Here is a 24,583-nt window from a genome sequence, read left to right as displayed (position 1 = left end):
TGTGAGCTCAGTATGGGCTTGTGCAGTTAGCAGGAAGTAATGGCCATTTTCAAGGAATTGCATTGTTCATTTCTCTCACTCTTTATCATGATTTGCACTAGCAAAGACACACTCTGCTTATACAGAGCCAGATCTTGGCTCTAAGCACATTCCAAGGCACTCTTGCCCTTTTGCAGCCAGCCATGTGTGGGCTGGGCACTCTCCCTTCTGAAAGGGTATCTGTTCAGCACCCCACAAAAAAGCAAAGCCTTCTGCACCTCTTCCCCCTCACCCCCCATTTCCTAATGTGACTTACACCTCTGGACCTACAAATAACACTGGGAAGACATCTGCAAGAGTGCCTGCCAATAGCCAGACTGTTCTAGTTCAAGTCAAATCAGTCTAACACAGAGAATCAAGAGAGTTTCACTTTGCTTTATGGTGTGGTGTTCCCATTTTCTGTTGTTTATGAGACATGAAAGCAATTATAATTTAAGAGTGGTATGCCTGCAGCAAGGTGAGATGTATTTTAGTCTATTTCCTACATATGTCAAAAGTGGTGTGTGATGAGCTGAGGTCGAACATGGCTCAGGCTTTTGAATTCTGCAAGGGAAGGTGTTGTCATAAAATTTAAAGAGCATCAGAGAAAATCTTTGCAGACACAGATGTTTCAAGAAATAAAACAATAAGCTCTGGCTTTTTGATCAGTGAAAATGGCTGAGTTTGTGCTAACACCAAACTGGGCTTTCATTAATAAAGCATTACTAGTTTCATCTCACCTGTGTGGGAAATTGGCTGTAAGACAAATAAGGACCTGGTGTTTTCATTGGATATTAAATCAGCCTCTTCATATCTTCAGTAAAAGTAAATATTAGCTAGACAAGAATTTGGGGAGGGTTTTGCACAGTGGGACACTGAAGGCAGTCATGAGTTTGCAGTGTGGCCATTACAATATTTCAGTTGCTCAGGAGAAGTCATGATTCCCCTAGTCCTGCTAGAGTTAAACTTGGCGAGGGAAGCTGAGCAGCAGTCTGATGATGAAGGGCTGGCAGCTATTCCCAACACTGGGAATGTTGGCCCAATGCTGTGCCAGGTGGAGATCCACCTCAGGCAGCTGTGGGCATGTGGGAGGCAGAGAGATCCTCTTGGTGAGTCCTACACCTTTTTTGGTGCTAAGCAGGAGAGGTTCATCCCCAGCTTTCCAGGGATTGGGTTATTGATCAGCTGGGCTCTGGAAGCAGAGGGGAAAGGCTGCTGTCTCCTGAGCATTAGAAAATTGTGTGTCTGAGTTCTGCCAGGGTATCCCAGAGAATGGCTGCCTCTTCCAGCTCTGTGGCACTAGGTCATGAGCAAATGCATCAGAATAGGCATTTACACATTGAATGTACCAGGGCAGCATGTGGTATGGGGAACAGGCATTGCTGATGCCTTTGCTGAACAGCCTCTGTCCCCACCCAAGCATTCACATCAACTGGATTTTTGGATATCAAGGAACTTTTATGGGCAAGCTTGTTCAGTGTGAGCTACTGTCTCCTCTGGAGACTTATTTTTTTCCTTCCTCATAGCAGTTAGTATCTCATTTCTAATGACACTCTTTTACTTGATGTGCAGGTGATAGTATAACAACCTTATGACTGGTTTCTGCTGTTAGGTTCTTTTCTGTGCTCCTCTGCTCCTTTAGCTCTGACACCTCCTCTCCTGCTCTCTGTTCCTGGGTGTCACAGCCCTGCTGTGGGCTATACTGAGTTCCTGAGCCAGGAGCTGTGTGTGAACACAGGTGTGCTCCTCAAAAAGCTGTGGTAATAGGCCTCCTTTGAATTTCAAATAAGGACAACAGGCAGCTCCTTTTCCTCCTTGAGGTGCAGTAGCCAGGTGGCCCAGCTAGTGCTGGGCTGCCAGCCTTGGCATTGCCTTTCCCTGTGCTTGGCTTCCCAACCTTGACACTGCATCCATACTCAGCTCATGCTAAGTTTTACTTGTGTTTTACTGTGTGGTGCAGGATTTATGTCCCAGTGTGCAAAGGCCAGCTGAAGTATGATGAGTTCACCTCCAAAGGCTGGTAATTCACTGGGGATAAGGATGCCACAGAAATGGTGCCACAAGGGGGGAGTGGGGAGTGAAGTAAAGAAGCTGAAAAGGGGAATCTTGGATCCTGGCTTCCCTTGGAGCAGGCAGAATGAGTTAAGAGACAGAGATTAACTGTCTCATTTTAATGCTCATTCTCCTTTTTGTGTTGTCCAGTGTGTATTTATGACAAGACAGTGGTTAACATTTGGGATCTGGCTGAAGAGAGGTGCTGATGGGACATATAAGAGCTAAAAGATTTCCTAGCTAAAGATCAGCCTAGAGGAAGGTTTGAAGTACAGGGAGGAAGGAGGGATGTCAAGGGACCATGAGGAGAAGAAGGGAGGAAAAAAGGACCCAAACTGCACTGTGCTGAGCTGAGATCTAGAGTTTGGGCATGTGGTAGGAAAGGGGGAAAGACAAGGAATCAGAGAAGGGAGGTGACTTGTTGCCAGGATCCAGAGGCAGAAGAAGGTTTTCAGAAATAGCATTTGTTTTAGTTTTCTGCAGAAATGAAAGAGAGACCTGAGATGCAGAATTTGAGATGTAGAGGTGCAATAGTGAACTTCAATTTGGAGAATGGAAAGTTCACTTCTTCCACTAGTTGTCTTTATCTTTGAATAATTTCACTGAAAGGTCATATGATACTTGATTTCCTTCAGCAGCAATTTCTTTTACTCCAAATGTCATATTTATCCCAAAGTAAAGAAATGGCATGCTGTTTGAAACAAGCAGGATTAGCCACATGTTCTAATATACTTCAGCACCAGATAAATGTTGAACAGGAAATTGCTTTGAGGATTAGTAATTGGATAGTGAGCCTTTTGCTTTTAGGTGAGTTGTGTGAAATGGAGACTCTGGACTCTCTCTGGCTCTCAGGACAGGTTTCCAGTGAGCAAAGTGGAGCAGATGGATAAAGCTGTAAGCACAGAGATCAAGTCCCACCTTCTTAGCTCTTCTTATTCTCTCTAAATAGACATGGAAAAATACTAGTGGAGTAGGGGAGCATGGGGTTGTCTTGATTTCTTTCATTGACCTCTGAGTAGCAGAGGAACTCGACAACCCTAGAAATAAAGGGAGATTGCAGCACTTGGGAGCTGCATTTTAAGAAAGATATCTGGATTTTTACATGAGCACTTGAAGGGGAGGAATGAGTGCCTATTCAGTTTACTCCCCTGTCTTAAATGGGTACATACATTTCATTGCACATACACACTAACTCCTATTAATACAAGAAAAGAGCTAATTTATCTATTTTGAAATTTATTTTTTTCTGGAAAGCCTGTTTTGAAAATGAGGGACAGAGTTCTTGAAGAGTAGCAAGTTTGCTTGGAAATAGTAATTTATCACTGCTATCACAGTGGTATTTGAGCACCTGCTGTTGCAGAGAGGTAGAAAAGCATACAATGGCATTTCTCTTCCCTTCTGTCACTCACTCACAGCCCTAACACACCTACACAGAGTCTGATTTAGCTCAACACACCAGGTTCCTTTCAACTTTCTTGTTATCCCCAAAGCAAGACCTGCCCAGCAGAAATTTCTCTTTATATTCACAGCACTGTGCATGTTTTTCCCCCTTGCTGAGGAGAATAGAGACTTTGTGTCAAAGAGTTAAAAGTCTTTGCTGGCAGATGTGGAGAAAAGAGACTCCAGAAGAGGAACTGAGAAAGAAAACTGCTTTGTACCCTGTACCCTATAAAGATATTTTACTCTAAAGTTTTCTTCAGAACTACCTGATAGGTCTCCAAGACTTTCAGCAAACAATAACCTCTAATGTCAGAACTGTGACTGCCAGAAGTCTTTGGAGCTGGGTGGTGTCTGCAGTGAGCTGGCAGGGAGGGAACAGAGTGTGACCCCAGCAGGGAGAGCAGTGTGGCAGCCAGGAGAACTGCCTGTGGCATCCTTCCAGCAGATGTTCTGCTCTCCAGCAAAACGGGCATTTCAGAGCACTCCAGCACCACCCTGCCCAGGGATCAGATTTGACACAACTGTGTCTAATTGGGAAGAAAATTCACAGCTTTGAAACATCCCCTTGTACAGCTCTTATAATTAGGTTACTTTTACATTTTTGGAAACCTTGAATATCTTTGGAATATTATGTGTGAATGCAAGTAATCCCACTCCTTTGATGCATAATATCTGGAGATTTGTAGCATCTAAAATTTCATTGACAGTTGGAGTCAGAAATTGCAGAGGAGAGGGTCACTGCAAGTACTTGATCTCATTGTCCAGCAAGTTCATCTTAAACACATGCTAAGTTTGTGAAAGAGCAAACAGCAAAATTCATCAGTGATCTGTGTTTTAGGAGGGGTTTACTGTTCACAAGGTTCTGAAAAGTGGGAGCTGAAAGATTATGACCTCATTTAAAGACTCCTTGCAGGAGTTTTGGTTCATTAAACTCCACTGCAAAGATGAAACAGCCATTTTCCTGGTTTGCTATTTAAATTAGGCAGCTATTACTTCAAGTTACCCAACCACCCCGTGGATCTGGGAAAAGCTGCTGTAAAGAAACTCAGCCTATTCTTTTTAATACATGAAATTTTACTTTCTCTTGTGAAGTCAGTAAATGCACTTCTACAATTTCAAGGAAGCTTAGTTATAATTGTAACATTTTAGAAGGAACTTTCAACATCTGATAGAAAATGCAAGCTGAAATGTGGTTTGCCTGCAAAAGCTGCTGTAACCCTGTGGATTGTATGTGGTTTTATCACATGATGCTTGCCTAGCCTAGGACATTGTTGTTTGTGTCAGAGATAAAATGCAATTCTAGTTCACGAGCTCCTACTGAAGTCATATGATGATCATTCACATGTTCCAGCCTTTGTGCACTGTGCTCAAGCCACAGATCCTCAGTAGCCATTAGCAAATCTGCATATTGCAGGATTTCAACGAGCTCTCCACTGTGTCGAAAGGAGAGGACACTGCTGTGTGTCAGGAAAGGCACAGGGCTGGGGGAAAGTGAACACTTTCCTCCCTTCTGCCACGGAATTACTAATCTCTCTGCACATTTTTCCTTGAGGCTTTCTGTGGCAGCAGCTCTCTAAGGGAGGAGCAGTGAAGGCTGCCACGTGGGGCTTTATAATCCTGGCCATTTTCTGCTGCTTTGCTAAACCTTGCCCACAGTTACGGCCAAATTTAAGTCTCCTGTCCCTAAAAAAATAACCTGGACAACCTAGAACAGAGGCATGGGACTGCCATCCCTCCACAGCAGTAGGGCCAGTCATCTTTTTGAACAGCTGTTGCTGATTGTTGAGCAGTCATGAAGTTACTAATGTGTGCATTGGCTGTTTCACACTTTTCTTTATGCCTTTTCCTTAAAGTTTGAGACATGGTCATGTGTTTGTTTGAAGGGGAAGTGTGTGTTAGGGAGCTGTGAGTCCAGAGATGAAGCTGTGACATATAACAGCACTTTGTGTTCCCATCTGTCCCCTAGATCTTGCTTTCAGCAAGGTTTGCTTCCAGCTTGCTCGTACTGTTTGGTAATTGGGTAGGAAATGGTAAATTAAGGAAGTTTTAGGACAGAGTTAGTGTGGAATTTTGAGCAGTGTAGACTAGTTCTGTCTCCTAGTGCTGCCCACCAGCAGATGTAAATAATGCCAACCTTGCATGGGTGTGCTGAAGTGTAACAAGTGTGTGAAAAGTACATTGAGATATTTAGGTCAAGATGGTTGGCAATGCCAGTGCTGCTGTAAACTACATTAACTTGGTGGATGCTGATTATGCTCGGGATGCTGGGATTCTCAGGGGGAATCACAAATTTTTTAAACAGTGAATGAAACACAGTGAAGCATTGCCCATGCCAGTGATCAGTAATTCTCTGTGTGTAGAGTGGACACAGATCCTGTCAATCCTTTACATCAATTCCAGCTCCATCTGGGCCCTCTAAACTCTCTTCTCTTCTGTGCTTTCTCTCTGAATCTCTATCAGAATTTACCTCTTGGATTGATTCTCCATAATTTTTTGAATATTTTCTGACTTCTCTAACACTGTGGTTTTTAGCTCTGTCCATTTTCAGCCTCACAATTTCCTCATACAGAAAACAAGGAATGTGTTACCTCTGTACCGCTCTTGAGAAAGACTAGGGGGCTTAGCCATAGCTAGGGAGAGATCTGTGAAAAACAGGATCTTTTCTCTCCACTTGGCCCTGTAACATGAATCTCCTGAATTCTGTTATTCTTCTTTGCGTTATTCAGGTGTTATTCTTGCTGGATAATTAATGGTGAACTGCTTCTTCCTGTGTGCTGCTTACACTCCTGTGTCATCTCCACTCTGGCAGGCACAGGGAGTAAGGTGGACATTGCCATCCTTCCTTTAAATGCTTTGGTATCATCCTCTCTCCTAATCCTGGGTCTGAAAAAGTCTGCTTAGGAAGATGGAATTGTACTGTTTGAGCTGTTTGATCCTGGCTAATTGGAAGTAAAAGAGCTCAGCTTTTCTTTGGACAGCCAGGCTGCAAGAGACATGGGTGTATGTTCCATTACATGTTTCCTGGGGTATGAGCCTTTCAGCTGTTAAATATTTTACTTAAACAGGTAAGTACAATGATGCTAACAGTGATTTCAGATCCTGGGTCTTAGTGTGTCACATGTGTTGTCTTTATTTCAGAAACTCTGCAGTGATGCTCAAGTGAGAGTTTTTGGGAAATGTTGCCAACTAAAGCCTGGAGGAGACAGTTCTTCTTCCTTGGATAGTTCAATCAATTCATCTTCCTCGTTCTCTGATCAAAAAGAGCAATGCCCAAAATACCAGGTGAATTACTTTTTTTTTTTTTTTGGTCATTACCTTTGTCAAATGCTAACAGCAGGTGAGGTATGAATGTTTTGAAATACTGGAAATGAGAAGCTTGCAGCAGAGAGCAGTTTTCAGTCAGAACCAAGACCTTGGTTATGACTCTGGAATGTTTAACATTGTAGCTTTGAGCATTATCCAGTCTAAAACCAACCAGCTGGTTCTCTCAGGATGTGTCTTGGATGGCAGTGATTTCTGTAGCTCATTTGCTCCATTTTGTGATCCAGGTGATAACACTGGTTTGGTGTGGTAAGACTAGGCACAAATATCTTGATGTAGATTAAGCAGTTTATTTTATTGACAAATTCCAGAGAAATAACAGAGAGACATTTTCTGATAGTCTGTGTACACAGCTTTATAAGGGATTCAGTGCACTTGAGTTCCGTTTTATGTAAGAGATTTTGGCCATGAGAGTAGCTAGAGTCATCTGACGTGGATATATTTTTGTCATCTCTCCTTCCACGGATCACAAGTGTTTTATATTAAGCCACCCTAAAATAGAACTAAGCCCTTTTCACTCTTTGTAATGAAGTAATTGTGTGTTTGAGGGGAGCTGCTATCTCCACAACCTGCTCTGGAGTACAATACTACTGATGTCCTAATCCCCCATAGATAGAAATGAAGAACCTTCCAGTTCTGACTTTCCTACTGTCAAGTTAACTCCTGCTATATTTGGCAAGCTGTGTATTCTTGTTTTCTCTTTCTCATCACACTCTTTTCCACAGCTTGGGTAAGGTGGCCCAAGATCTGTTTTCCGTTCCTCCCTTCCTGGCAGGCCATTTAACTGCGGTTATGAAAGGAAGAGACGTTTCTGTCAGCAGCTCCCTTCCAGCACAAATCAACATCCTTTGTGCACTGTGTCCCCAAGAAAAACCATGCCCCCCACTGCCCAGAAACTGTCTCTCCTCCAGAGCAGGCTCTATGCAAACAATGCTAAGTTTTACTAAAGAAAATTAATTTTAGTGTTTGGCATGAGCATATATTTTAAAGCTGTGGAAAGTTTTCCCTTTGAAGTCCCCATTTCTCATGTGCATCACTCACTCAAAATCTTACTGAGTTGAACTGAAATCACAGTGGCTATGTGAGTGTGCCACATACTTTCAGCTGAAGTTGATCTTCCACAGCATATTTATTCTAAACTATTTACTGCATTCATCAGACTCCTTCCAGGCTTCCTCAGCAAGTGAGCAGAGAGACAAAAATGTGCAGTAAAATTTAGTATTGGGTATGCAGAAGAGCCAGAGTAAATTTGTCCAGTCTTCACTCAGCCTAGCATTTCCTATGTTCTAACTGCTGTGTCTGTAACCGCAGAGGTTGCTTATTGGATTTGCAAAATTTGTAAGTTCTCTTGTTTATTTTTTATAAGGCTATAAAATGGAAGTTCAAATAATATAATACTGTGGGATTTTTTAAAATACCGCTTTATGTTTTCATGTTTAAATAGACTTTGATTATATATGAGCAACTTTAATTGCAAGGTGAAATACAGAGGTTTTGTTCCAGGCTTCCATATTTGTAATTATATCCCATATTTAACATTTTTTTTATTGTATTTTCCATTTACAGATATACCTAGTTATTGACAGGACAATATGTACCATAAGAGGAGTATTAAAAGCTGTAAATATGTTCAGAAATGTAATTTCCAAATCATGCAAATGTTACTACCTCTAATATGCTAATGTACAATCACAAATTGTGAGGTATTTTATGATCAGTTTTTATGGGAGCTCTAAACTGTGACCTGAGGAGTTTGTTTGTGTCCAGGCTGTCAGTGCCGCAGTTTTGCCAGGTGCTCCTTGGCTACTTTTTGTTTGAGTTCTTAATGTTTAACCCCTTTCCCCAGATGGTTGCACTCTGCTTTGGTCTTGAGTGACCTGTATTTTGCAGCATTAGAGGCCCAAAGAGTTGAGCTGTAATAGTGTTTCCATACTAAATGCATTAAATATGTGTCTTTGGTTATGCATGGTAAAATTATTGTTATTAAGTGTAGATGAAATGCCAGACTGAACAGGCCATGGGCTCATCTTACCACGCTCTTTGCCTTCAGCAGGGCTTGTCTGTCTTTCAGAGCAAAGGGAAACCCCTATAATTAAATTTGAAAGCAACTGATTTTCACTTTAATTTGGTTGTCTGACAAAGAAAATCAATACTTTAAGATAAAGTATTTTGACTGAGCTTTAGATTTACATTTTCACAACAGCAGAAAGTTGAAATCAAAACCCACCATCAAGGGCTTGACATTTGATCAGAATTGTGTCCTTCATTTGGAGATCTGCAACAGATTTGAAAACAACAATCATAGCGTGAGGCTGTAGTAATTTGCACTGTTCTTAAGTCAGGATTTTGTGATGCTGGCAAGCCTGTTATTTCCTGGAGTCATTACCATCTATGCTGAGATTTCCTTGGAGCTGCTGGGTCATACTGACTGGTTTTAAATTCCAGTTTTTCCAGTACTGCCTTACAGTGCACCTGAGCAGTGGGATGTCCTGGGAGGCAGAGATGGAAATTTCACTGAGATCCAGCTAATGATCAGCTTTTCCCTGTCATTGAACACTTACCTCAGAGTTGCAGCCTTGTTTTTCCAGTTGTGGTTTCTGCTTTCAGCCATCCCCTCTCCTTGCAGGGATAGATTTCAGAGGTTAAAAGTATGGCTATAGTTAAAAGTTTCATCAGCTTAATTGACAGTGTTTGAAAGGAGCTAAAAATTGAGAAATGTTATGTGCTGCCTTTTGGCTGATGAGCATTTCCTTGTTCCTGCCCTTGTCCTGCAGGCTGTTGTGAGCAGAAACACTGAGTGGGATGTTCATAGCTGTTCTTGCTCCCGATGGGGGTCTCTGGTGGGGACACCTTGTCCTTGGTTGTGCTCCAGTCTCACTGTCTGACACTGGCATAGGTTGTCCAGAGAACTGGAACTGTGGCTTCCCTACCCCTGGAAATGTTCAAGGCCAGGCTGGACTGGGCTTGGAGCAACCTGGTCTAGGGGAAGGGTGTCCAGGCCCATGGCAGGGGTTGAACTGGATGAGTTTCAAGGTCCCTTCCAACCCAAACCATTCTGTGACACTGTATTTCAGTCCTGTGTAGAATACATGGTTATTCAGGATACTGGTTGTTCATAACTTGGATAAGGAATACAGAGAAGCACTGAGCATCTTCCAGCAGGATTGTTTCTGTGAGTGGTTTAAGGGATCTTTTAGAAGGATTACTCCAGGGAATGGAGTAATTACATGCTATCACACACCTTGAAGGAAACATGTTGCTCTTTTGCACAGTGCCAAACTTCTTCACCTGAGAACTGGCTGAGCTCTTTTAGTGAGTGATCACCACATTTTAAATTATTCAGGGCAAGGTACAAGTAGAGATCCAGCACTAATGTTCTGCTGGCCTAGAGGTGAAACAGCCCTGGACAAAGGGACAGTAATCACAGTCATTGAAAATTCACAAATAAGTCTGTCTGCAGTACAGTTGTCTCGAGTTGATTGCCCAGAGAATTTTTTTAATTTTAGGGTTTTGTTTGCAGAATTTGCCCTAGCCTATGATGCAGCATAGTGACATTGTTCCTTGGTATTTATCCTATGTGCCTTACAGCAAGCTCCTGCTACCAGAGAAGCAGAAATTGCACCACTTTAGCCTGGCATCATGATGCTGCAGCTCTTTCCTGGTGCCATTACAGAAGAACCAGGGAGAGATTCATCCCATATAAAATATCATCCATGGATAAATTATGAATCAGTCTTTGTCAAGTAAACATTAATCTTACTTGGTTTCATTGCACAGTCTAACATCTTCAGTGAACTGGTGATTCTTCTTGTCAAGGAGGAACAAGGTTTAGGTTTAATTCAGTAAGGTGTGTTAACACATTCTTAAAAGTTTAGTCCCCTGGCTCAGTGCTGTTGGAATCTGCTTCCTCTCACGTAGGTGGCTTTAGTTTGTTGCATGGTTTTAGTGATTGAGCTCACAGCCAGTGTGAAGATCACTTTCTCTGTTAGCATTATCTTAATTAAACTGTTCAAATTAGCATATTCAACAGTGTTCCAGCAAGATATTTTGCATGTTAATATTTTAAATAAGAATATTTCTCTCTTGTATGTTGCCTTAGTAGAAGTGTGCCTCTAAAATGATTAAAACCAAATGTTGGTGGGTTTGTTTTTTGCAGGGTTCTCGGTGCTCCTCAGATGCCAGCATGCTTGGAGAGATGATGTTTGGCTCTGTGGCTATGAGCTACAAGGGCTCCACATTGAAAATTCATCAGATCCGGTAAGATGAACTTTTTGCTGCTGGTGTTTTCAGAAGACTCACTCTTTAGTGCTGATAACTAATGAACTGAATGCAACAAGTGCAGAGTAAAAGGGATTCCTGTGTTTGCTTTAGTCAGTCTGATGTAATTTTTGAAATAAAAGGCTGTTATGTTATGTTAAAGTCAGTAAAATCTGGAGAGCTGTGAAATGGAAGGCAAAGCCTGTCTTGGCACTGTTTCTGGCTGACATCTTCCCTCCTGTTCTCCAGCTCCCCTCCCCAGCTCATGCTCAGCAAGGTGTTCACAGCTCGCACGGGAAGCAGCATCTATGGCAGTCTGAACACGTGAGTCCACTACACTTTGTAGCTATTGCACAGAAGTAGGTGAATGTAACAACACACAGGACTTTATTTGGACTCTACAGATTCTTTCTCTAAGAAAATAACTCCTTGCTACATCCTGTCAGTAGTGTCCTCACTTTTCCCTCCTGGCTGTCTTCACCTCAGTTGGCTCTAAGGGAATGAATGAACCATTCCTTCCTTGCTGATATGGTGAAGCTTGATATTGTAAGGTACAAAAGTACCTACCTGCAACCTAGGGGATTCAGTCCAAGATGAAGAAGAAATAGGTGTTACAAAAATACCTGGCTTCAGAGGGTTCCATGTTTAGTTTTCTGTTATTAAGTGACCCACCTGAGAACGTGGCTTAGGCTTCTATGAAAGCTTCTTCTAGAGGAAGCCTGTGTTCTTACCTTGTCTGTTCCATTTTGGCTATAATGAACTGCTCTCTATTTGACTGAAATGCAAATCACTGGTTTTGTTTTATGTTTGTTATAGGTTGCAGGACAGTCTTGAGTTCATTAATCAAGACAGCAATACATTAAAGCCTGACCACAGTACAATTATGAATGGACTTCTTGGGAACATAGGTAATTGCAAACAGATTTTATTTGCTGATATCTTTAATTGAGTAATCATAGATTCTAGAATACACAGATCTTTTAAATAGAATCAAATTTAAAAAAAGCTAAAGATGTAACAGAAAATTAATGCTGATGGAGCTTGAAAGAGAATAAATTGGACTGTTCAGGGAATTAGCAGTCATTCAGTATACACAGCTGCGTATGTGCATATAAAATACATAATAGAAATATTTATATATACTTAAGTTCAAATACAGAAAATGTTGGAAAATAACATTCTGTAGAATTTCCTGAACAGCGTATCTCTGATCAGGCAGGATTGATTCTGCCTGGCTCAGTTCCCCAGTTTTATTTTCATTAATAATTCTCATTCTGCCCTGTACTCTGCCCACTTGAGCACATGGAGCCACGTGTCCTGTACGAGTCTCAGTTAACCTTGCACAGCTGCCCTGGAGCTTCAGATCAGATTAGACAGAATATCTTTGTGTTCTCTGCTCTGGCTGACCATGGGAGCTAAGCAGTCTTGAGAAACCATCTGGCATCCTCAGTTCTCAGCTTCCCTGGGAGACCTAAAGGGTGGAGGCTCCATGAACATTAGATGCAAAGGTCTTGGCTTTTCCTCTTGGTAACAGTTGAGTTGATAGGACTGGACTTCAGTGCTTGGTTGTCCAGTGTAGCAGCCTGATCCATGGCTCTACACCACATCCTCCCTTTCCCTTCATTTTGATTGTTGACTTTCCAAGCAAATGTCTGTTGTAGGTGGAATAAGGGGCTTACTTTCACAATTGCTTCCCAGGATATTGCTGTATGTAAAATATGCTTTTATAGGGTTGGAAGTAAAGGAATATATTTGATTACTGTGTTACTCTTAAATGGGTTTCTGACTTTGGTCCTTGGGGCTGTTAACTGCTTTCCTTCACACTGACTTTGCTAAGACTGTGCCCAAGCATGGGCTTAAATGCTTCTCAAGCTCATGAGCTATATACCTCATTAAAATAATTCACAGTAGCCCATTTGTAAGGGAAACGAATTAAGGGTGTAAGAACCTATTATCTATTAAAGGCTTCCTGAATTCACTAAGTCAGGAAAGTTAAAAAGATGGCATTTTTCTTAATACTCAGTAGTCCTTTCTGACTTGAATTGTGATTTTCCCAGTGAATGAGGTGCCTGATCTAAGAGAGAGGAGATCACCTTCAGGTACTGTTAGGGTTTGCTGTGGCTTATGCCTGGCAGAAGTTTGCTGTATTATTAGAGTGATCTAAGCTGCAAGTTCCAGTTTGGATAATGCAGCTCTTAGGCATGGAGCGATTCAGGTGTAGCCAGTGCCACCTGTTCACCTGTGTCCAGCTGTGAGCTGACTGGTGACTGCCCCAAGAACTGAGCAGGAGGTGTGGGCACCTCAGAGCAAGGGTGTATGGCATGAGGCACAACACTGCCAGCAAGAAGAGGATGCTGAAGATTTCTTGGTGATTGAGCTGCACAAGTTTTCAACAGTGTTTGTTTACAGTTCCCATTTGAGCACAGAAGGAACCTGGGTAAAATAGGGAGAGGAGTTAATCTGTAACTGCAGCATTTGGAACAACTGTGCTCAGCAGCAGAGACTGCTTCTGACTCACCTGTGACAGGAGGAGGGTCTATGTGTTTTGGCTGGGAACTATTTACAAGGTGGTTTTTTTTAGATGTGCTGGTTAAAAAAAAAACAAAACAGCTCTGGTCATGTGTTCCCTTTAATGGCTGGAGGCCTAAGAGAATGGAAGGGAGATTTGAGGTGTGGCCTTCTTGTTTTGTATAATCAAAACTTTGAGTGAGCATTGGCTTCAGATTTAGTAGAGGAACTGGCAATTAACTCTTTAAAAATACTTATGTATTTTTTTCTGGCTCTGTGTACAATAAATACACTGTTTCCCCAGTATATCTATAATCCAGTATTACTGTTAAAATGAACTACTGAGACTGCTAACATTTATTTTCTGTGTGATCATTTCACTCAACTTATGTACTGACTATTTTCAGAACTACTTCAGCCTGTAATTTTCTGTTGGTTCTACTAAGATGAATTCCTGCCTTCTTTCTCCCCCGTCCTTCTCTTCAGAAGCAGTGTTCCCAGCTACCCCACCAGTGTGGATGTTAAAACAAACATTATACTCTCTGATGAATCTCCTGTTTGTGGTCAAGTTAGGCTTTAAGCCTGCATACATTAATCATTTTTCAACCTTAAAATAAAATAAAAGAAAGCCCTTTTGAGAAATCCCATCCTTGTATGGGAGACAGTAGAAAGCTGGGTCTATTATTTTAATCTATAAATACTGTATAGCCCAACTGTGAGACTCATCCTTGCATCAGCATTCTGGTAAAGCCTCAGAGCTGTTCTCCTGCCTGTGTTACTCTGCATTTATGTTGGCTTAAACCTTCTCCCTGCCCTGGCCCCTCCTCCCTATGGACTGTTGTGCTTTACTAACCTCATTCTCTGATGTGTATTTTACGTTTTGCCATGTAGGTCTTTCCCAGCTTTGCAGCCCCAGGCGGGCATTCTCAGAGCAAGGTCCGCTCCGCCTCATCCGGAGCGCCTCTTTCTTTGCAGGTTTGCGGTGTGCTGTGCTGTGGGGCTAGTCTAGCTGGGGTGACAAACTGTGTGGGTTTGTAGTTTAGCCCTGCAAATAAGATCTCATGTTTAAAAAAAGAAAAAAGGGACAGTGGTGTTTGTTCCCTTACCTTTCCAGATATATTCCTTAAATTCCCAGAGGACAGCAGGCATTTGGTAGTCCTCTTTGGGATTGTATGTGTTGTTTTGTTTTGGAAACCTAAATATTTAAATATGGAATTAATATTTATGGCAATTTTACAATATTACATCAAGCTATTTTGATCTGGATTGGTTTCAACCAAACTGTAAAAATTACAGCTAAATTAGATTAATTCAAAATGGACATTTCCTGCTTTTAATGGCTGGGTCTTATTTCCATGGCTGAGTAGCTTTATTTCACACACATATTTGTAAAATATATCACATTTAAAGACTATTGAGCCTGACACACCTTTGATCTTGTCTATATGTAGACTGTGAATCTTGACAGCTTACAGCTTAGTTGAACAACCAATGCACTGCTCACAACTTAAAAGTATCAATTTCTTCAGGACAGCATTCAAAATTTAAAATTTTATTTCAAAATTTTACATTTACACATATACATTGTATATGTATAATATATTGTACATTGTTATATAGAATATATATTACATATACATATATTTATACATTATATACACATATATAATACCTGAGAAAGCTGGAGTATAGGAATGAAGTTATGTTTATTTTGAGTTTTGGTGGATTTTTGCCTATACACTGAATACTGCAGATGTGACCAACATTCTCTTGGTAAATAAATTTTTAAATAAATTTTTATTGGAAATTATCTGTGGAAAGAAATAAAGTCCTGGTTTTAGTTTGCACTAAAATAGGTGTATGGACTTGAGAAAAACACATACAGGCTTCTCAGGTAAGTGTTTTGGTTTGTTCAGCTAAGCAGCCTTTCTTGGTGATGGCCTTGTGCAGTGCTGTTGATCTGAATTAATGAGCATGTTTTTGTTTCATTAATTACATGGAGATCTGCAAACAAGAAAGGAACTGTACATTCCCCTGCTAACTGGTATTCCATGTTTTCCAGTTCATAGCAACCCTATGGATATGCCTGGGAGGGAGCAGAATGAGGACAGAGACAGCGGTATAGCAAGATCTGGTAATGGCAGTTCCACGTGTTAACCCTGTAAACTCCAAAAGTATTCAGTAATATTTGTCATGAGATCTCTGCACATCATGAAGTAGTGGTGAAATGGGATTGTTCTGGTTTGCTCTGTGTGACATTAATGACACCTTTCTGTACAGGTCTAGGTGGTGCAGGTGTTGAGGGTGTGTACTGGACACCTCACAGTAAAAAAGCAAGGCAGATTAAACATTGAAATGAGCTTGCAGCATTTCTAAACAATACTTCCTGTCATCTTTCCAAATTCAGGAGGCCAGGTTGGATGGGGCTTGGAGCAACGGGGTCTAGTGAAAGGTGTCCCCTGCCCATGGCAGGGGATGGAATGAGATGAGCTTTCAGATCCCTTCCAACTCAAATCTTTCTGTGATTCTGTGTTCCTATGATGGTAATGTTAGAACACAAATTGGCCTCAACAACACCCCTTTCCTCCCTCCGAATTCAGGATGTTGGACACTTGGGTTAGGATTGTAAAGGCTGTTAAAGGATGTGATCAACATTACTCCTTTGCACAAGGAATTTATTTCCTGATACTCAGGTTGCTGAACAAGATGCATCCTGTGCATTGCCTATTATGTAAATCAGCAGGACTGTCCCACCCTTGTCGTGCTTGTATGGCTTGTTAATGTCATTATAAACTGGTTACTTTTATATTAGAAACATAGATAACCAAAAGGGAAGGCACTTGAGAAGCAACACCAGTATATCTTGAGGGACTTCATTTAGTTGCTGGTGTTCTATTCCAAATCCTCTTTCTTCTGGAAAGATTTTTATTCCTCTTTTTCTTGCAGCATCTCTTAGCAGTCTGCTCATCACTCCGTTTCCATCTCCGGGCTCCTCATTTAACAAGAGCTGTGCCAGCAGCTACCAGCGGCGTTGGCGTCGCAGCCAGACGACCAGCTTGGAGAATGGGGTCTTCCCTCGATGGTGAGCTGGGGATTGAAATGCTGCTTGCTGCCCATACACCGTTGTCAGCTTGATTCTGCTCTTGCATATGTACATCTGCTCTTGCTGATGCTTTCAGTGGGATACTTACAGAGGTGTAAGTCAGGCTGATCTTTTTTAGTCTCTGTTTTCCTCATGACATTCATTGTTTTTTCACTAACTGTAAAGCCTTCAGCAACATGTAAATCTGTAGGCTGTATTTTTGAGGATAAGAAGCCCTAAAATTGTACTCAAAATACAAATTCTTGGCAGGGATGGGAGAGAACTGGAATACCGTATTTTGATCCTACAAATAGTTTGAATCTGGTTCCAGACTTTCGTGATGTCAGAAGCAATTAATAGTTGTTTGTAAAAATATCACAAAGAGGTTGTTATCAAAGATGATGATTTGATAACACATGCAAGCAAAAGGTGTTTGTTGAAGTTAAATGCTGAAGAACTGAATTACATGGGAAACCAAGGTACAACTTTTAAGCAGTGGATTACATTAACTTTCCCTTTTGTTCATGCTCCAAGGTCCATGGATGAAAGCTTCAGCTTGTCAGATGACAGCTCTGGTCCAAACCCAGGAATTGTTAGGAAGAAAAAGATAGCAATTGGGGTTATTTTTTCACTCTCAAGAGATGAAGATGAAAACAACAAATTTAACGAGTTCTTTTTTTCACACTTCCCTCTTTTTGAAAGTCACATGAACAAACTGAAGAGTGCAATAGAACAGGTAAACACATTTGCTTTGGCTTCTTGCACTTGTACTGCTGTATGTTCTCCCAACCCTGTCAGATTAATTTCTAACTGCTGTTGCTAGTTAGTGGGATCAGCTTGATGCTAGGTGTGGGAATTGCATCACTGCAGTTAAAACTTTGACCCCTTCTACGCCTTGGATGGTGAAAAGCACAAAAGAGGCAGAAGCTGCAAATGTGCCTCACCTGGTCTTCCCTCAGATGGGAAAGCTGGCACTTGGACTGTCACTATCACTTAAAAAAATTATTTTCATGATCAGCTGAATGAAAGATTAAGTCAAACACATGACTTGGTTCTCCATTTTCTGTGGTTCTGTAGCTCTGTGTTATTTATCTGTTTAATGATTGTTTTCAAGGCCATGAAAATGAGTCGGAGATCAGCTGATGCCAGCCAGCGGAGTTTGGCATATAACAGAATTGTGGATGCCCTAAATGAGTTTAGGTGAGCCATATGTGTCCTGTCTTTTATATTTCTTTCTTCAAAAGCACTTGAGCCTGTTTTAGAAGGATCTTCTTAGTGCAGGATAAGTAACTTAAAATGTCAAAAGTGTTAAAGTTAATACAAAAGTTAATATAGCAAAGGACTGGTGATACCATGCTATTCCAATGCATCTGAGTTTTTGGATTTTTCCAGGTGTGTGTGTACATCAGTCCTGTGTGAACAGGACACAGATGTTCAAGGTTTTCTGTGCTTCAGGTGATGAGGAACATCCCAGTCACCTCTTAAATGGTATTTTGTGGCTTGTCAGGAGCGGGAAAAGTATTGCAATGCCCTGTTAGGGAAATCCTCCTGTAGTGTGTATTGTCCTGATGTGTGAGCAAAGCTCACCCCTCTCTAAGCTGTTCTCTAAAGGTGTTTCAGAAAATCAGCTCAGAAGAGGAAGAGCTGTATTTTCCCACAGTAAAATGCAGTACTGTAATCTCTGGCTATTGGTACCTGCAGAGCCTTTCTGTTCAACAGTTATTATACAAAGTAACACATACAAGCACATCCCTGGCATTTACCTGTATTTTCTTTCCATAGTTGAAGTCATGGGGAGGGAGTTAAGAAGAAATCCATCTGTTTCAAGTGATTCATCTCCTCTCAGATGGGAGTGGCAGGGTGCTTCCTTTTACAACCACTGTAGAGCTACGTTTCAGAGACATTATTGGAGACAATGCTCTGATGTTATAAAAAGAAATTTCTGACATCAGGATGTGTTTTACTGAACAGAGAAGGATCCTGAGGGCTCACTTATTTTTCTACAATTCCACTTCCACCTGAATGCCATGGATTAGGTGGCACTGCAGGGTGAAGGCACAGTGTATTTTAAATTTTTTCAGAAGTTCACCTCCAGGCAGTCACAAGGAAAGGCAGAGGATATGTCCTGTAGGGACAGAAGGCAAAAAAGAGGGAGCACGTGGGCCTGTGGTGAGAGGTGGATAGGATAAGCTGTGCCAAGAGAGGGAGCAGAGAGAACTCATGACTGCTGGGAGCCGCTGATCCTGCCCAGGGGCCTGAGACAAGTTCAGCAACTCAGAGCAGCCACGATGATTCCTCCACTCCCACAGCTCTGCTCTGCCTCTCAGCTCTCTCCCTGAGCCATTTCTATGCCTTCCCACCCTCTGTTAACAGCAGCTCCCCAGCTGTTTTCCAAACCTTCCCCCCAAAACATTCCCCCTGAAGATATACTCAGTGGCCTTTGCCCGTTCTCCTTTGTCCTTCCAAGTTAAACAGTTCCAGAGGGCTGGGGAAGGGCACCTATCCCAAGTCAAAAGTAGGGGAAAAAAAAACCTGGAAACACAAAACAAATCCCCTGTACTGGATTTTTCTCCTGGAGGGATGCTCAGCAGGGTTGAGCTGGGATGGCATGAGGAAGGCTGCTGTGGTCAGGCTGAGGCAGAAAGCATGGTCAGAGTGGACACGGGTGGATTGGCACTGACTGCACACCAGGAGCTGGGATCATTCCCATGACGTGGCCACTGCATAAACAGCATTTGGAGCATGTAACCACCAGTTTTATGCATAGGTTTCCATGGTGATATAAGTATTGCTCTTTAATAGTGTAATGAAGTAAATTAAATCCAGTTTAATTTCATAGAAATTAATTTCTTGGGGCAGCAGCCTTCAGCAATTTTGAGTTTTGTTGAGGTTTTTAAGGCATTCAGAGGTGGGCAACAGCTGGTGCCCCTAGTCTAGGCAGGGTCATTTTGCCCCTGTGACATGCAAGAGCATGTGTCATCCTCTTTTCTGTGACATGAAAGACCCCCTTGCTTTTCAAAGCAATGCAGGATATGTCTGGTAAGAAGAGAGAGGTATATTTAAATACCAAAGGCTGGATGCAAAGATGCTTTGGCACAGGTTCAGCAAACCCATTTAGGACACTATTATCTCTTTAGGTGTCTGCTTTCCCACTGAAGTCACGGGGAAGTCAGGAGATGAGTCCTTTGGTGAACCTGAGACTTGTGTTGATTCCTGTCCTCTTAGCAAATTGTGCTGGAGGGAAGAAGGGTGTTGACTTCAGTGGGCTGGTGATTCTAAAATGTAATCCTGTTGCTGGTTTAACTCATTGCAGTCTGGTTGTTTTTAAGGAGAATATATTTTTGTTTTTCTTTAAACCCTCCAGATTTTCAGAGGTGCTCAAGAATAGCTGGTGTGCACTTGTCTGGTGATTAGAATAACCTCAGATCAATGGGCATGGGGGGCATGCCCCCCCCAGATTCCCTGTCTGCAGGGAAAGGGCTGTAGCTGTAGGTCACTCCACTGCCTGCAGAAAGGGAGCTGGGTCTGCAGGAATTTACCTGCTGGTAGTGAAGGGAGAGAAGGCAGCAAAACAGAGCCTTCATTTGCTCTTTTTGTCTTATCTGGGGAAAAACAAAGCTGCCTTCTCTCGAAGGCCCAGGCTGCTTCTGCAAATGGAGGCTGTTGATAAATTTCCCATCAGTTTGGTGCCCAGGTCCAGGCCTACTTTTGCATCATTAGTCACTTTACAGTAATTTTTAATTTTCTAAAGCACTGGTGGGTTTAGCTATTAGCACTTGACTTTGAGGCTTAGGACTCTCTGTGGATGTCAGCTGTGCAGACACATGACTTATGAAATAAGCTACTGTACTTGCATGAACATTTCATCTCCCCCAGTACCTGAAGCCAACGCAGCACATTGATAACACAGATTATGCCTCTGACTAATACCTGTGTGGCACAAATGCAGGCTAGCAAGGAAACACTGATCTCAGGGCCTGGGAAAACACCTCTCTGCCTTCTGGCAGACAGATTTGATGCTATTTTCTGCCTGTAATTTTTAAGCAGCTTATGCTGCTGTGAACTGGGTGATGTGTTGTGCTCAGTGGTGCCAGCATGGGCACCGAGTTGTGGGGAGCCCCACTGCTGCATTCCCTGCAGTGGGGATTGCCTTTGTTTTGTTGTTCCTTTTTAAGCAAAAATCATCTTTGGGAGGAAGGAATGAGGATAGGGAACAAATGCATCTGAATTTAGCTTTATAAACTACTGATTATTGTCTTTCTTTGCCATTGTGTTGTGGCACCTAAATAGCAGAGCAGCCCTGGGGGCACAGTGCTGAGGTTCAGTGCGTTTTCCTTGGGGAGGAAGGGGGTTGCAGCAGGATGTTTTCATCCATGAGGAGCTATCTGGCTCGTTTGGTTTGTACAGCACCAGGAAAGATGTCTCGGATTGGTATGGAAAATTGGTACTAAAATGGAGACCAAAGGCCAGGGTGTTTTGGTATGTGGGTGAGGGTGAAGCAGGGAGCAGCCCTGCCGTGCTATCTGTAGGAGCAGCACTGCTCACCTTGGTGCCATCTGATCCCTCAGGGCAGGCAGACCCCAGAGGAATTTGGGTGGGGTTTGCTCAGGGCTTCCTTTTTGCTCTCAAGCCCTGTGAGATGTGAAGGTGTTTCCTGAGGGGCTCCTCTGGCCCCTGTGCTCAGTGCTGCATGGCTGGGGCCAAGGTGCCTGGAAGCTCCAGGCTAGAGTTCAGCCTCCCAGAGGCGTTTCCAAATATAAACCAATTTAAATGTACTGGAACCCTCAAAAGAGCAGAGTCTCATTAACTGAGCTTTCCTTCACATGTTGGTGTGGCAGGGGGAGAGTGGGGGAAGGGGCACAGCCGCAGGCCAGGAGGAGAAGGGGCCAGATGGGTTTTTAATGATTGTTATTTTTAAAATCCAGTTAACTTCCCTGCAGTGTTTGAGGAGGGTTTTTTGGTGTCGGTTTTTTGTTTTATTTTCGTTTTTGCCCTTTGCTATCTGGCAAGAGAGTGGTTCTCTGGGTGGTTGCAGAGCTGTGAAGCAGTTAATCCTTGCCCTTGGCCGCTGTGCCATTGGTGCCTTGGCTGGTGAGGAGGGTTCCCTGCACTGCAGTCACATGCCTGCTGGCCCCTGGCCAGGGCAATCCGATCTGGCTCGGAGGAAACACTATCAGCTGCAGATGCAGCCAGGGTTACCAGAATAGTAAATAACGAATCACAAGACTCGGGCTATCTTTTCAAGGAAAACAAGTGCTTTAATATATTGGTTTTAGTACAGAAGTAGTTTCTTTTTTCAAAACAGCCGGGCTGCAAGAGGCTTGGCTTGGGTTAGTTTGCATAGGATGGAGAAATAAGCTCTATTTTACATTAAGTTGGCTGTTTATCTTCAGCTTGTCAGGTCAACTGTGTCTGGGGGGTGTAAGTTTTCATACTTGTTTTGAGCTTTGAAACTCCTTGAGTTTGAGATCTCTAGACTTGAAATTTCTTCTTTTTTTGGGGCATCTTTAACATTCACTCCATTTAATGGCTTTCTGGTGAACAGAAAGCTTTCCCTAATAATACCCCACCCCCAGTCCCAGCTTGCCTCTGCAGAGGAATGAAATCCCAGTACCCCAAGACTGTGCTGCTGGAGAGCTTCTGGTGCCCCAGAGGCAGTGTTGGTGTCCCTGGCTATGTGCCCCACTCATGTCTAGGCAGCAGGACTTTGCGCCCAGATCTGTCACCAGGCTGAGCTGTCCTCCCAGGACAGGACCAGCAGCAGAGGGTAACATGGAGCAGCTGGTGACGCTGCTCCAAAGTGATCCAGCAGACAGCAAAGCCTCTGGGGGCTGGAGAGTGCAGAGGTAACTCAGCTGGCCCCCTCTCCAGCACACTGACTGTTTTGTGGTGCTCTCATCATGCTTCTGTCAGTGGAGGATTTGAAAGTCTAACCTTAGAAGAAGACAAGGTTGATTTTGACTGTTGTGAACATGAACGTGGAGAATGGATTTTGTATTTGATGAAAACTGGTAGGAAAAGTAAGGCAGAGAATGCCACTGCCTCCTCACCTTCTTCCTTCTGGAGCAGCCCTGGTGACCTCAGTCACCTTTGCTGCCCTTTGGGGAGCAGCTCTGGGGTCACCACCCAACTGCTTTTGTGCCCAGTAACCAGGGGGGGACTCCCTCCTCCCTGAGTAGTCCCTGCACCAGGGTGGGATGTGCTGTGCTGCTGCTGCCCTGCACCTCTCACTCCCTGGGAGTTTCACTTCAAACACTAAACCATGGAGCATTTGGCAGCTGCTGCTCCAATGTGTTTGCCTGCCTGGTGTGCACAGCTTTGCTTCTGAAAGTGCCCATAAATTTTGAGATCATGATATCCATAGAAGACCTTTATAAATCAGGGATAATGAGATAATATATATCTTTGCCTTTTAAAACAAAAATACTACTAGAAAAAGTAGTGCGTTAGGTAGGGAGAAACCTGAATTGATCAGTCATTTCCTATGTCCTTTTGGGTTTTTTCAGGCTTATGTTTTAACTGTGTTAAAAACACAGGTTCCCATAGTGTCATAAGGTTGGCTTTGTACTTTAAGCTATACCTTGTTTATATTTTAGAGGAGTTTAACAGTAATCTGAGGGATTTTAATCCAGTATTTTATTGCAGAGCCAATTTTTAATCATACATTTACTGTCTTCTGTAGAGTTACAAAGGATGTGGTGAGTGTGTAATAGGTACAGCCACAGGGTCACTTTGACTCTCATACTCTCTATTTAAGGCTAAAGATGTGAATTGGTTTCCTGCTCTGTACATCCACACTTGGGTAGGTTTGGCCTGGAGATACACTAAGGTTTTAAAGCAAGGAGGAAGTAAAGTTATTTTTGTAAGTCAGATACATATAATCTTGTCCTAGTCATAAATAAACAGATGTTTGTTTTAAATGAAATTAAGAACAAACAGAAAGAAACGGCAAGAAGAAATCATCAATTCCTTCTGCATTCAGAGCATGGCAGCTCTTGACTTGTGACTTGTGACAACAGGGAATGTTGCTGTGTTTGGGATGAAGTCAGGTGGATGCAGGAGGAACCTGTGAGGTTCAGCTCTCAGAGCTAAAGGGTGAATTCATACTATTTAATGAACAACACAGTTTGGATAATGGCTGCTATGAGAAATTTTGTTTCTGATAGAAATGATAGTTGGATCTAAATGTTGCATAGAACTTAAACTTCTTTTAAGTTGGGATTTCTACTTTTTGTTGTTGTTTGTTGTTGTTTTTGTTTTGTTGTTTGGGGTTTCTTTTTGGTTGGTTTGGGTTTTTTTGGGGGGGTTGTTGGGGTTTTTTTTTTTTGTTTCTTTCTTTTACCTCCTGGATTCTTTGTTTTTGTTTTCTAGAACAACTATTTGCAATCTCTACACAATGCCACGGATTGGGGAGCCTGTCTGGCTCACCATGATGTCGGGGACACCAGAGAAGAACCAGTTATGCCATCGCTTCATGAAGGAGTTCACTTTCTTGATGGAAAATGCTTCTAAAAATCAGTATGGTGGATTTTAGTTTCTATATTACATATGTGATTGTGCCTTTTAATTTCAAACCAATTTTTAAATAATTTGTTAAAATCCTGGTCATCAAAGGATCAAAAGGCCATCCATAAATGCCTTATTTTTCAAACAAATAAGAAATTATCTCATTAAATTCCTGCTTCCCCACAATCCTGTAAATCTTGATAGAGGCTAAACATGTGAAAGATGTCCATAAAAAGTGTGTGATGCGTGTGGATGTCTGGAACGGGTTGAAGATACCTTAAAAAATGCATTAACCTACTTTCAGAATCAGTTATCATATGATGAACAGGATTAGACATTTCAGGAAGAGCTGTGTCTGTAATACTCTCAGACCACAAATTGCTCTCAAACCTGAAATAA

At 42.3% G+C, this 24,583-nt stretch overlaps 1 protein-coding gene across 5 annotated transcripts in view; it reads left to right on the top strand.

Annotated features, from left to right (window-relative positions):
* The window catches only part of FNIP1 (folliculin interacting protein 1), a 65,746-nt gene that overhangs the window by 29,856 nt on the left and 11,307 nt on the right, over nucleotides 1-24,583 (top strand). For 2 of the 5 annotated variants that reach the window (XM_086851627.1, XM_023936133.2), the window contains exons 3-12: nucleotides 6,649-6,792; nucleotides 10,988-11,088; nucleotides 11,338-11,412; nucleotides 11,905-11,996; nucleotides 14,488-14,571; nucleotides 15,659-15,730; nucleotides 16,543-16,678; nucleotides 17,213-17,414; nucleotides 17,793-17,878; nucleotides 24,050-24,196. In XM_086851627.1, coding sequence (XP_086707753.1) covers nucleotides 6,649-6,792; nucleotides 10,988-11,088; nucleotides 11,338-11,412; nucleotides 11,905-11,996; nucleotides 14,488-14,571; nucleotides 15,659-15,730; nucleotides 16,543-16,678; nucleotides 17,213-17,414; nucleotides 17,793-17,878; nucleotides 24,050-24,196 — 1,139 coding nt within the window. Of the gene's footprint in view, nucleotides 1-6,321; nucleotides 6,537-6,648; nucleotides 6,793-10,987; nucleotides 11,089-11,337; nucleotides 11,413-11,904; nucleotides 11,997-14,487; nucleotides 14,572-15,658; nucleotides 15,731-16,542; nucleotides 16,679-17,212; nucleotides 17,415-17,792; nucleotides 17,879-24,049; nucleotides 24,197-24,583 lie in introns of those variants that run through there. The other 3 variants (XM_086851628.1, XM_023936134.2, XM_023936135.2) reach the window with 2 other exon arrangements.

Source organism: Cyanistes caeruleus, chromosome 15 (assembly GCF_971803275.1).
Source record: "Cyanistes caeruleus chromosome 15, bCyaCae1.hap1.1, whole genome shotgun sequence".
NCBI lineage: Eukaryota > Metazoa > Chordata > Aves > Passeriformes > Paridae > Cyanistes > Cyanistes caeruleus.
The sequence above is the reverse complement of the archived record's forward strand: the minus strand, read 5'-3'. Positions and strand labels throughout refer to the sequence as shown.